The sequence below is a fragment of the Squalius cephalus genome (genome assembly GCF_949319135.1).
Source record: "Squalius cephalus genome assembly, chromosome: 19".
Lineage (NCBI taxonomy): Eukaryota > Metazoa > Chordata > Actinopteri > Cypriniformes > Leuciscidae > Squalius > Squalius cephalus.
This window is the reverse complement of record NC_137140.1, coordinates 5161473-5175039: the sequence shown is the minus strand read 5'-3', so window position 1 is coordinate 5175039 and position 13567 is coordinate 5161473. Positions and strand designations below refer to the sequence as shown.

At 36.5% G+C, this 13567-nt stretch overlaps 1 protein-coding gene across 1 annotated transcript; it reads left to right on the top strand.

Moving 5' to 3' along the window:
- Nucleotides 1–3987: 3987 nt before the first annotated feature.
- On the top strand, nt 3988–13354 carry LOC307147079 (serine protease 33). Its single transcript, XM_079851554.1, has 7 exons — nt 3988–4304; nt 4419–4442; nt 4714–4799; nt 8444–8523; nt 9561–9832; nt 12406–12566; nt 12663–13354. The coding sequence occupies exons 1-7, from the start codon at nt 4259–4261 to the stop codon at nt 12918–12920; spliced, it is 927 nt and encodes a 308-aa protein (XP_079707680.1). The 5' UTR covers nt 3988–4258; the 3' UTR covers nt 12921–13354.
- Nucleotides 13355–13567: the final 213 nt, after the last annotated feature.

Here is a 13567-nt window from a genome sequence, read left to right as displayed (position 1 = left end):
TCTGCCTGTTCCCTTCTATGAGTGACACATGTACAGTAGCATATGTTTTTTTAAATATTTTTTTTTAAGTGGAAAATTAAAGTTAGAACCATAAGCTGACGAGTAAGTAAATGAATACATTTGTTTTAATAATAATACTTATTGTTAATTTTAATATTGTATAATTATTGATACTAATACCAATATTATCAAATTATTATACACAATATTAAATTGCATTGGCCTATTTAAGCATTAATCTTTGAATCAATGATTTTCATATCATTAGCAACATACATTTAAATCAAGTGTGTCCAGCCTTTTGACTCTGTTAATGCCATGATGTTGTACAATATATAATACGTTTAGGTTTTTACATTATTTATAATTTTATTACATTTATAATTTTTACACTTTTTTTTTTTTAAATATAAGGACTGGGGTAAGATGACCCCCTCATAAATAGTAAGTAAATATTTATTTACTGTTAATTTTAACATTATTTTATTAATAAAACGATATAAAAAAAATACATTATGATGCCCCCTCCCCTCAGATATAATAAATCTGTTATTATAATTATGATTATTATTTAAGCATAAGTCTTTAGATCAATGTTTTTTAAATCATAAGAAACATACAGTTAAGTCAACCTTTTGGTTGTGTTAGTCTTATGTTGTAGCCTATGTACAGTTATAATACATAGCCTGTTAGAATTATATCAATTTATAATACAAATTAGATTCAGATTTTTGGTAGGCTAAATAGCCTATGTCTTAAGTACAGTTATGCATTGTTTTTTTTTTTACTATGTGACTGTGTGTGCAACTTGTGTGTATTTGTGAGAACAAGCCTGTGTGTGTGTGTGTGTGCGTGTGCGTGTGCGCGCGCGTGTAATTTCTTGCTGAGATTCATAGCTTTAGGGCATGCATTTTTTAACTAGCACCCCACCCCACCATCTCTCCATCCCTCTCTAGCTCTTTTCTTAGCGCTGGGGGTTAAACGTTAAAGGGGGCTATGACGAGAGAAGGGATGGTCACCATAGCAACAATGCCAAGACAAATATTCATCATGTCCTTAAAACAAAGCCGAGCAGAGCAGCTTTATCAAATAACTCGTGTAGCTCATCCTGGGACAGCCAGCAGAGATGATCTACTACAACACACTACGTAAGAGAAAGAACAGTTTTCAGCCTGCAGGGTTTCTTCTGGTTATCAAAAAGAATCTTTCCCATATTTTGAGCTTATGTGTTCTTGCTGCTTGGTGGAACCGAGGCTTCCTTCAACACCTTTTGACTCGTGTCTATCCTGTTTTCTGTTTCGCGCGCTCTACTTTCTACTTTTTTTTCTAGTGTTTGTTGCTCCTGGCGACACCGTGGCTCATCCTCCTCTCTCTCCTCCTCCTCTCTGTCCCTGTCACCTTCAATCGTGCTGTAGAAGCAGACACAGAGCCCGAGGCCAGAGAGAGCATGAGAGGGACACACACACACACACACACACACACACACACACGCACGCACAGCAGTAGCACATTAGGGCGTAAAATGTGAAAAAAGCGCGTTATAAATCAAATGTATTATTATTATTATTTGTATTATTATTAACAGAAGAGGCAGGGGAATGTGAACACGGAGTCATGTAGTGATGATCTGCATCTGGCCGCTTGACCGATTTATAAAAGTGCTAGCGCCATCTTTTGCCAGTTCCGAGAATTTCAAACAGAAAATAATTCATTTCACAATCTTTTTTGTTGTTGTTGTTGTGGTATATTATTTTCAACTTATTATTATTATTTCTTTTTTAATTGTGTGTAACAGCAGGATTCCTGGGATAGTCAGCAGAGAGATGATCTACAAAAAAATCATCTATGACCTGATGCCTAAACTCCTGACTTCCACATGAGGCAGCATTAATGATTTATAACACAGAATAGAGAGAGCTTTGATGATAATAAACAAATATTTAATTACTACTGTCACTAGACGTGGCATTTAAAGGAAAATGTTGGTCAAAAACATAGGCTACATATATAAACTGACCACCAACCACAACTTTCAGATGAGTTGTGGAATATGATAGACAGTGAAGGATACATCTATGCTGCCTTTCATCATGTATAGATGAAGGTATCTCAGTAAACAGGATGTGACATCATCGGATGCTGTCTTTCTTCCTCCGCTCAGCTTTTAAACGCAGCCTGACTCTTTGGCTGAAAAATGCTGCCTCTGCATTATCTCTTGAGTAGGTTCTTATTTTGAATAAGTAATAAGACCGCTAAAAAAAGTATGTTCTATATGGTATGAATGTGTGTAGTATGGATGTACTACATCCGCCATGTTGTCAATATCATGTGACCTTCAAGCCTCAGTTGCATTGCTTCACAGTCATTCATAAACCCTCTCCTGTGGCCTCATGGGATAGTAAAGTGATCTGCCGGAATCAGAATCTGCCGGAAGAAGTAGGTCATCAGGGGATATTTTGCTTACTCTTATGAGTACTGTGAGTTTGGACATACTTCTTTTTTTACACACTGTTTTTCGCTTACTATATAGTAGGGAAGTATGTGATTTCAGATGCAGCCAATGACTTCCTACGATTTCAAACTACTAAAATGTTTGTGTATAAATGCACCTAAAATATATTGTTTACAGCATCTTTAAATAAATAGTTTTATATTCATCTATCATTTTTATTTTTTATTGGGTCATTTACAATGCTTTGTGGGATTGTAGTTGTTTTCCTAATTAAAGCCATTAATTGTCTTGTACCATTTTTTTTCAAATAAATTTTTTTTTTTTGCTTCAACTTAGAAAGACGAATATATATATATATATATATATATATATATATATAGGTATATATATATATATATATATATATATATATATATATATATATATATATATATATATATATATACACACACACACACACATACATAATGTACATACATACATAACATACATAATATAATACACAAACATACGTGTGTGTGATGATGACGACAGTTAAATTAGCTTGGTTTCAATGACAACAGTTTTTGGACTAACAATAAAGTTTGGGTTCAGTTCAATTTACAGTGTGTTTTTTATAGACCTCTTATGTGTCAAAAGATCAAAGAAAATTTGATTTCTCAATTCATGACCCCTGTAATATGGCTGCTAAACTCTATGACTGTTACCCCTGGGAACTAATCTCCTGCACTGCTGGTTTCATGTCACTCATATTACACACAGAAATATTTTTTATCTTAAATCAGTATTGCATGCTTGTTTATTTATACCTTCTTTTTTTTTTTTTTTGCATAGCTACTTCATGAGAGAATGAACAGTCAGCTGTTTATCAGATCATGTGCTTCAATGGTCCTGATCACCTTGTGAGGGTTTATTTTCAATACTAAAGAAACAGTAATATTATAAATTATTCTTAAATACCTGTTTTTTTGTTTGTTTAAATACTTTATTTAGAATTTATAATAATTATATATAATTGCATTTTTAGCTGTGAACTCCAAATTAATTTTAAAACTTTAACATGTGCACACCACAGAATTACAAAGTCATGATCACCAAATAAACTAAATGTAATGATTCTTTGTTGTCAGTAACTTCATTGGCATTACGTGTGGAGGCCAATGTTTAAACCTGTTATACCAGTTTCTCAGTCATGTGCATAGAAGAAGAGACTGATTGCTAAAACTTGTTTATGTAGCCTACCTTCAAACCACACAGCAGTTTTAGAAGACATATGATATGCCATAGACAGAGATAAAGTCTGTAGCGTTTATGGGAAACAATTAAATCAACAAAGCCACCACAAGGCAGAACAGTAGACCTTGAAGCTTTACTATGTTGTTAAGATTACACATGTTTACTGAGAGCCTATTTTAAAACGTGTATTCATTAGTCCACTACCAAACTTGCCCTACCACATTCTCGGAGAAATTCCCGAAACAAACCATGAGAAACCAAAACTGCTAGAGGTGAACAAGTGGGCGGGGCCAATACTCACTCTGGGTGAGACGAACGCTCCCGATTGGTCATTGTAGGACAGGTAGGAAGACCACTTTTGAAGAACAAATCACCGTTAATGTTTTTTTCTTGAGCGAAACTTTCGACGTCTTCGAATCGTCTCTTCGCCTTATTTCGTCGACCAAGGCAGTGAGGAGGCTATTTCTAGAAACATCAGCGTTTTAAAGAGTTGCGTCGTCGATCTCCGCTGAATTATCAACAAAGTTGGATTTTTGTGAAGACGCCACGGAATACAGGTGTTTTGATAAGATGCGGTGCGCCGAATGTTGTTGGACTGTCTTCGTCATATTGATTGGTAGGTGCACAACTTTCCTTATAATAAGAATATATCTATTTTTTTTGCTAATGGATTGATAATTAATGTTGGATTGTAACTTCATTGTTTTGCTTTATGTCGGGCGCCATTCAGGTTTATGGACGGGCGAGGCTCAAGGTAGGAAATTGACCTAATTTTGTACTAACGTTGTGTATGAGGAAAACATGCTAGCTAAAATCTATACTTAAAATATTATTATATCATTTTATACACTTAAGTATATAGTTAAAATACGTATAAAAGTGTGTACAAAATTGTATGTTTGTAAAATAGGCCAATATTTTGTGTGATAGGCTACATATATATTCTTTTTAAGATCCCTGTTGTGTGTGAATTGTTTTGTGAGAGGAAAGCAAACAAGTCAACAGAATCAACGTCTTTTTCTCAGAATGTGGTCGGCCACCAATGATGAACAGGATTGTTGGAGGTTCTTCTGCGTCAGAAGGTGCTTGGCCTTGGCAGGTGGATATTCAGGTAAGAATGGCAGGCATTTTGAAAGTAAAACGAGTTCATTTACATACAGCATACATTCCTGTAGCTCAGACAGTCGAGAAACAGCAAGATCATGAATGCATGAACTGATCAGAACAGTATTAATTTAAAGCAAAATCATCATCATTTTGTTTTTTATTTTGGTCCTCATACACCGTTCTATACACAATTTGACATAAAGCCAAATGTAATGCGACCTCGGGTAAAAGACGTCTTCCTTGAGTGGTTCTGCAAGATGCTATTCATTCTTCCACACCTTTTTCTTTAAATTTGCTCCCTTTGGGTTGGATTTTTATAAAGTATGGAGTGTCATTCCAGTGTTACGCCGACAGCATTCAAACGTATCTACCACTCAGGCACTCTACCAATTAATTTGAGTCACTTTTAGTGTTTTAAGAACATACAAAATTGGAGTAGGTGAAAAACAGGATAAAACTGAGGTAATTGTTTTTGGCCTCCCAAATAACTTAAAAGCTCTATTAGATTCGAGTCCCCTGGCATCATGTTCGAAAATGTCAGTAAGAGATTTAGGTTTTTTAATTGATATCCTAGAAATGGAATAGCAAATTAACTCAGTGGTCCGGGCTTGTTTTTATAATTTGAGTTTGTTAGTTAAAACTGAACCATTTTTATTATATGCAGATTTTGAAAGAGTAATTCATACATTTATTTAATCGCTGCTGGATTTCTGTAACTCTCTGTATTCTGGCATCACCTCCGCACTTTTGTCTCGATTACAGTAAGTGCAAAATGCTGTGGCGGGGCTCTTAAGGAGGCTAAAGAAACACGAATCAATTACACCTGTATTAGCTTCTCTAAAATGGCTCCCTGTCCATCTTAGAATTAGGTCAAAGTCCTTTTAGGCAAGTCGTGCCACTCGGCCGCCATCTTGGCAACGCCTCCGGGCAGCTATTTCGGACTAACAAGACCAGGCTCCTATCTAAATGAATGGGCAGAGAGTCAGAACTGCACTTTCACTGGTCACCGGGACATAAAAACTGCATATATAGAAACAGCAGTAAAATATGATAAAAATCGCTGAAAAAGTTTGATGACTTTGCCCCAAAATAAGGTTTAAAACGCCTTTTCCCCCACAGGTTATACTTTTACTACGCATGCGCAAGGGTTCACGTTCACGACACCAACTTCATTTACGTCTCTATCCAGAATGCCGGTGTTGTGCCAAGCACTTAAACAATTATATTTAAATGTCTGAAACCTAAAATAAACATTATGTGGTTAAAAACACTGAGCAGTTGTGATATAGCCTATGACAAGCGCTGAGCGCGTCCGTCTTTGGCTCAGCGCCAGCCACAGCGCGAAAGCACAGGTTGAATATGGCAGTTATGTCACGTCACTGTACATTCGCTGCTTAGTGGTCAGCTGCTGACTTTTAAAAGCAGATGATTGGCTTTCCAGCGGGAGGGGCGGGACATGTGCACACAACCGCCATCTTTGCCGTTACGGGTTTTCCTTATATAGTTGTATTGAGGATTGAGGAAGTGGCATGTCTCTTATATAAATTGTCTCTGATTAGGTACAACGTTGTATTGTTTTTGTATAAATCTTTAAATAACCAGGCAGGCCCCACCGCATCTGGCAAACCTTTTAATCCTGTATAATGCCTCCAGAACATTACTCTTAGAGAGTCAAAAACTCCTTGTAGTGCCTACAACCAATCGCCTACATGAAGGCGATCGAGCCTTTGTTGTAATAGCGCAGAGACTGTGTAAAGAGCTGCCGTTACCTATCAGGTCTGCCAAATCGTTGTCGAATGTGCTGAAAGATGTTGGTAGCGTATAATGGTTAATGTTGTGTTTTATATGTTGTCATTTTATTGGTCAATGTGTGTCCTTATTTTTAAGGATGCACCATGTCGGTATCGGCTGGTCATTTTTAATGTTATCGGGCCAATAAGAAAATTTGCCCGATATATTAAAGCCGATAAATAATGAATTATTTCCTTCAGATGTGCACTGTTCAGCATGATGGTTTTGAATTGCTTGAAATATGATTGAAGCTACAAAAATTGTGTGGATTAAACATGGCTTTAATGGTAAGACTTTTGTTTTTGTAACTAGGCTCTCAAAAATGATATATTTAGATGTATTGGCTAATATATCGGTTATTGGCTTTCAAATATAAAGAGTTATTGGTATTGGCCAAAATCTTTGTATCGGTGCATCCCAACTTATTTTAGAACTTTTATGTAAAGCACTTTGGTTAAACCTTGGATGTTTTAACAGTGCTATGTATTTAGACAAGATATTTAAAGGGATAGCTACCCGAAAAATGAAAATTCTGTAATTTACTCATCATCATTTGCTGAACACAAAAGAAGATATTTTGAAGAATATCGGTAATCAAACAGTTGATGGGCCCCATTGAATTCCATAGTATTTTTCCACGTGTATTATGGCAAAAGGGTAGATAAAACAAAGCTTCAGTTTTACAGCTAAATTTAAACTATACAAAAGATACAAAAACAAAACAGTTACTTAAGACCTTTATACATAACTAAAATTAAAGGGATACTTCACCTCTGGGAAGATGAATGTGTATTTAAAATAGGTCATTTAAGTAGAAGAAATGTGAAGAAATTTTTGAATTTGGAGCTTTCTAGACTGAGAAAAGCCAGAAAATGTATTTTTGGCTTATGTGGATGAAAGACAACAACTCCCAGAATGCACTTGCTTCGCTGCCTTAGGAGGCCACGCCTACCGGTAAGAGTGCGTAGTTGAAAACAACAAGGCTAGCCTACGTGATGAGTTTGCCAGTGATTTAGAGATCGGCCAAAATGTCCGGGATTCGGCTTTTGCGTTCTACAGTCGCCATTCATCATGTTTACTGTGGCGAGCAGGACGAGGCTGACGGCCGCGGGAGAACGGCGCGAGGCCGGTGGCATCATTACTGAGACGCGCCGGGTCTCGCATCGCTCACGGAGGAGCGGGAATTTTCTTAGCAATGGTAAAACGCACATTCAAATCTGAAGCTGAAATCAGGCTTGGAAAAATGGCTTTTATTTATAAATTATGACAATTTTTGATGTAAAAATCATACTAACATTATAAGGGCACCCCAGGCAACAATATAAAATAATAAAACAATCCAGTTCATGACCCCTTTAAATTCCCTGCCACAGTCATTCCACATTTTAACCCTTTGGCGATTTATATTTGTCCTTGCCTAATTTTTTTAATAAACAAACGAACAAACAAACAGCCTCTGGATCTTGACTGAATCCAAATTTCAGTCAAACCAATGTTCTTATTATTTTAAGGGCAAGGTTTAGGATACGCTTTGAATTGACCTTAGTCAGGTTTGGCGGCATATTGAATTGAACGCTGAAGAAAACGCGGCTGTGAAGGATAGACTTACACTCTTTACAATGGCAAGATCACATGATTTTCAAAACTTACACCGTTTTTTTTGGAAAGACGTTTCGTCAGCTGGACAGTCGGTATGTTATTAAATAACAGTAGAATCCTTTGTACTTCTGTCCCTCACAGCCTTGTTTTCATTCCTGTCAAAAATTAAACAGGGCTTTACCTCGAATAAGGTCTATTGTCTGTCGAATCTGTTTTTTATTGATATTCCTCTGATTGCTGGCTGATGTGTACATACAGACTAGTACTCAAGGACATGTGTGTGGAGGAAGTATCATCTCGGACAGCTGGGTCTTGTCTGCTGCACATTGCTTTCCCAAGTAAGTTTCGGTGCACTTTTTTTCAACACCCAATTAATCCTTGTTTGTTTATTTTTTGGATATATATATATATACTTTAAATTATCATTTATTTCTGTGATGCAAAGCTGAATTTTCAGGATCATTACTCCAGTCTATCACGTGATCCTTTAGAAATCATTCTAATATGATGATTCATTATCAAAGTTGGAAACAGTTCTGCTGCTTAATATTTTTTCATAACCTGTGATACTTTTTTAGGATACTTTGATGAATAAAAAGTAAAAAAAAAAAAAAAAAAAAAAAAAGCAATTTTTTTAAAAATAGAAATCTTTTGTAACAACAATGTACACGACTGGTCAGTAATTTGGGGTCAGTAATTTTTTTTCTTTCTTTTTTTGAAATCAATCAATACTTTTATTCAGCAAGGATGTGTTAAATTGATAAAAGGTGATAGTAAAGAAGATTTATATTATTAGAAAATATTTTTTTATTTTGAATAAATGCAATTCTTTTTAACGCTTTATTCATCAAATATATTAGGCAGCAGAACTGTTTCCAACACTCATAATAAATCAGAATATTAGAATGATTTCTAAAGGATCATGACAGACTGGATGTCACATGTGACACTGAAGACTGGAGTAATGATGCTGAAAATTCAGCTTTGCATCACAGGAATAAATTATTTTTTAAAGGATATTCAAATAGAAAACTATTATTTTAAGTTGTAATAATATTTCACAATATTACTGTTTTTTTTTTTTTTTCTGTATTTTTGATCAAATAAACGCAGCCTTGATAAGCATTAGAGACTTCTTTCAAAAATAAAAAAAAACGTAATGTTTCCAAACTTTTGACCTGTACTGTGTATATATATGTGGATCAAAACCTTTCATCAAAGTTATACATGAATTTTGAACAATACCTGTTCTTGTCTTTGAACTTTTTTGATCCACTTCAAATGTTGACGTGTGTGTGTGTGTGTGTGTGTGTGTGTGTGTGTGTATATAGTTATACAGTTATGTCCAAATAAACAATTTCTCCTCTCTGTCCAGCCCTAATGACATCTCCTCCTACACGATTTACGCGGGCCGATTGCAGCTGAACGGCTGGAACCCGGACGAGTCGAGCCATAGTATCCGTCGTGTGGTGGTTCCGCTGGGTTACACGCACCCTGAGTTCGGTCAGGATATTGCTCTAGTAGAGCTAAACCCACCTGTTGTGTGGTCCGACCGCGTTCAGCCTGTGTGCTTGCCATATGATAATGTGGAGTTCAGCAGCGACATGAAGTGCATGGTCACCGGATGGGGTGACATCAGAGAGGGAGGTGAGTGAGTACAGTTATTTAAGCGTGCTTTCAGTTCAGTTTATTTATAAAGCACTATTAAAACAACAGAGCGTTGACCAGAGTGCTGGACAATTTTTTTTTTTCCGAATAAAGTAAAACAACAACATCATAACACAGACGAAAACACCTAAAAACAGTACAAACCAAACCAATGCCTCAACACACTGCAGTCTCGAAAGCTAGACAAAGAAGATGTGCCTTCAGACGTCTTATAAAAATGTTTAGAGTTGGAGCGAGTCTAATGTGAGATGGTTGGCTATTCCGTCTCTTCGGTGCTGCCACTGCAAAGGCCCGATCACTCCTTCACTTATACCTAGTCCAATGAACAATTAAAACAGACTGGTCAGAAGACCTTAAATTCCTAAAGAGCTCTGACTGGTAGGAGGATGCTAACCCATTCAAGGAGCTTAAAATCAACCCTGTACTGGGGTCCGTTCTTCGTACCTCGCTTAATACATCTGAGATGATTTGACAGATGCCAGCTCTTCTAATCGTGAAAACTGATCTCTGGCTAATTTGGTTCTTCAAACAAATTTGCGGATGTGATTAAAATGTCTGGATTAAGTTGTCTGAGATTACTGCGCATTCTTGTGTTCATTGGAAAGGGCAGATATATCAATACTCGAAACCATGACCAGCAATGCAGCGATTGACGGGCGGCAAGACAGCAACGTAATGACATATTAAAAAGGAACATCACACACCTGACGAAAACCTTGAATTTCTGGACCTTTATAAGGAAACAACCAAGCGACCAAAACGACATAAAAGTTATAATAGATAAATGAAATGTACTGTTTGCTACATGATTCCCAATTATTTCCACTATTTCACGATTTCTAGTATTAGTACAGGCTTTATATTTTTACTTCAATGTTGTAAATAGCAATTCGTTTAATTTTACAGATGTTACGTGTCAGCATTAATTAGTTTCTTAAGGGTCAAGAACATTTTTGTAATGGCACTGCAGACAGCATTTTTGACTGGGTTATCTGCATCTCCTGCGCTGCATCAAGCCACACGCATTATAGCTGCAAATTAATGCACGGCATAGATTAACTGTACATCATGTGTATGACTTCAAGAAAATGATTAGGTAATCATTCCTTCAAGAATAAATCTCTGTGTCAAGTGAATTTAGGCATCAAAAAATTAACCCTCATCCTTCCCTCGCGGGTCAAAATTATTTTATTTTTTTTCCCAGAAAGCTTATTTTATTTCATTTTGATAATATTTTTTTTCTATTTTTTAATGCAATTTTTTATCTTATTTCATTTACCTTTTAAATTACTAGATTTGATCAATAAATAATAAATGCATAGTTATTTAAGCACATTCCTCACATTCTTTCAACTTAAATTCAAAATAACTCACAATTTCATGCGTAACCCTTTTAATTCAGCTCAAATTATACATTGGGTGTCTTTGCCGACCTCTTGTGAAAAATAAAATTGACTCTTGCCACTAGCTGGCCTTATAGAACTATTTGGAGCAAATGATCAGTTTCCGCTGGGTCCTGAAGTCAGTTCAATTCAGGATGCATTCAGATACACATGTAGCATAGGCGTAATTTGCGGGTGGGACGGGTGGGACATGTCCCCACCAATTTTTGCCAGGGTCGATATTGTCCCCACCACTTTTAAAACATCTCGCAGCACGAATGTACCAATTCTACAAATAAATAAAACATCTCCAGTTAACTGGCAGAGCATTCATTTCATTGGTTTTTTTAAATAAGAGACGTTCTAGCGCTGAAATGTGTTTTTTAAATCAAGTGATCAAAGTGCCCGTTGCCGCGGATACAGTGTTTTCTCGTGTGGCTCGCGCACACGCTGCACTGTCTTCACTCGACGCGCGCTTCAATCCGTTGAGGAGACTCTATTCGTTCTAGTGAAATCACAAAACATAATGCACACAAACATACCCCTGCTTGATATACAACCACTGATGAACATAATCTGTTTTGATGAGGAAAAAAAAAAAAACTATACGAGAAAAAAAATCAGAACCTCTGACACGCTTGGCGAAAATTCTACCACTGGACCATTAAGATACCCGATATCATTAAACAACAAATGTAGCCTACTGTTTAAATCGATTGCTGGACATCGTAATGTTATTGTACATATCTGATTTAGCATTGTATTAGCACCACCTGTCCCACACACTTTTTAAAACAAAGTTACGCCACTGACATGTAGACATTATAAAATATTTTTTTGGTAAAGTTTTAGCAGTTTTAGTTTGAATTTTGAGCATTTTTAAGCATTCCATTCATTCCTATGGGGGTCAGTTTGCCCTGTGAGGGAAGGATTTGTTACTTTTTTAAATTTCAACCACAAAACTCCTCGAATCCATTCAAAAGTCCTAGGGTCTTGGACCCCTCTGATGAACATTTTTTGAAAATTATTTTTGGGTCAAAATGACCCGATGGAAGGATGAGGGTTGAAATTAAAATGAAAAATATTTATTGGTGTTATTAGTCTATAGTCTTTAAAAGGTATAAAAGGAGACGCAAAAGCAATTTCAAATGATTTTCTCATCTCCTTTAGTTTCACTACAGGGGGTCGGCCCATTGCAGGAAGTCCAAGTGCCAATCATTGACTCCAAGACTTGTCAGGATATGTATCTGACAAACCCCTCAGAGAATGTCGACATCCGCGCTGACATGATGTGTGCTGGCTTCCCAGAAGGGGGCAAAGACTCCTGCCAGGTGAGGAGCATCGAGCGCTGGTGTGTGAAATGCAACTGCACCTTATTTGTGCATTGCTCATGTTCATAATATCTTTCTGTTCTCGTGCTTTTTCAGGGTGACTCCGGCGGCCCTCTGGTTTGTGAGATCAGTGATGGTAGTTGGGTGCAAGCTGGAATCGTGAGCTTCGGTCTCAGCTGTGCTAAAGCAAACCGACCCGGAGTCTATGCTAAAGTGTCCAGCTTTAGTAACTTCATCAAAGGCCACGTTGGAGGAGTCCAGCTCAAGAGCGCATCGAGTCACAACTGGGCCGACCGGGTCATGGTGCTCATCAGGACTCTAACTCTGCTGGTATTGGTACAGATTCTGAGATAGATGCACATTTATCCTTGCAGAAGCGGAAAGCCCACCCCAAAATACCGTCCTACATAAACAGAGATTTTAATGCCATAAGTGGCTTTTTTAATAATTCTTTTTAAACAACTATATTATGTAGTTTCCTATTTTGTTTATAGTAAAGTTACACAAACAGACATACTGAATGATATGAAATAAGATTTTTTTTACCTGCTCACTTGATTGTTATAATCTTGTTACTATCTGAAATTTGTGCAAGTGTACTGATTAACACAGATGATTTATACTGCGTAATTTAACTCAAATCCACTTAAAACAGATGAACAGATCTGTGAGATTTGACAGTCATGATGCAAACTAAAATTTAAATGGCCACTTAACAATTGAGCCAAACTTGTTTCTCTTGAAATGTTGTAAATAAAACTTTGTAATAAAGTGATTTTTGTTTTTGATATTTTGTATGCTTATTTATGGTAGAGGTAAACATTACTGACCAATCCTATCATAGCAACTGTTGCCGTCTGGCATTTTCTCAGACAAGCTTCTGTGTCGTTTAATGCAAGTCTATGGAAGATATGCGTTTTAACCTTCTGGTGCTGTTCTTTTTTTTTTTTTTTTTTTTTTTTTTTTTTACTTCATCTGAATTTTTTACTTCATCTGAATGC

Bases quoted from the DNA above. Each gene is read 5' to 3' on its own strand.
- LOC307147079 (XM_079851554.1), top strand. From the start codon at position 4,259: ATGCGGTGCGCCGAATGTTGTTGGACTGTCTTCGTCATATTGATTG. The intron at 4,305-4,418 runs GTAGGTGCACAA...GGCGCCATTCAG, and splicing joins TGTCTTCGTCATATTGATTG to GTTTATGGACGGGCGAGGCT. The intron at 9,833-12,405 runs GTGAGTGAGTAC...CATCTCCTTTAG, and splicing joins GGGTGACATCAGAGAGGGAG to TTTCACTACAGGGGGTCGGC.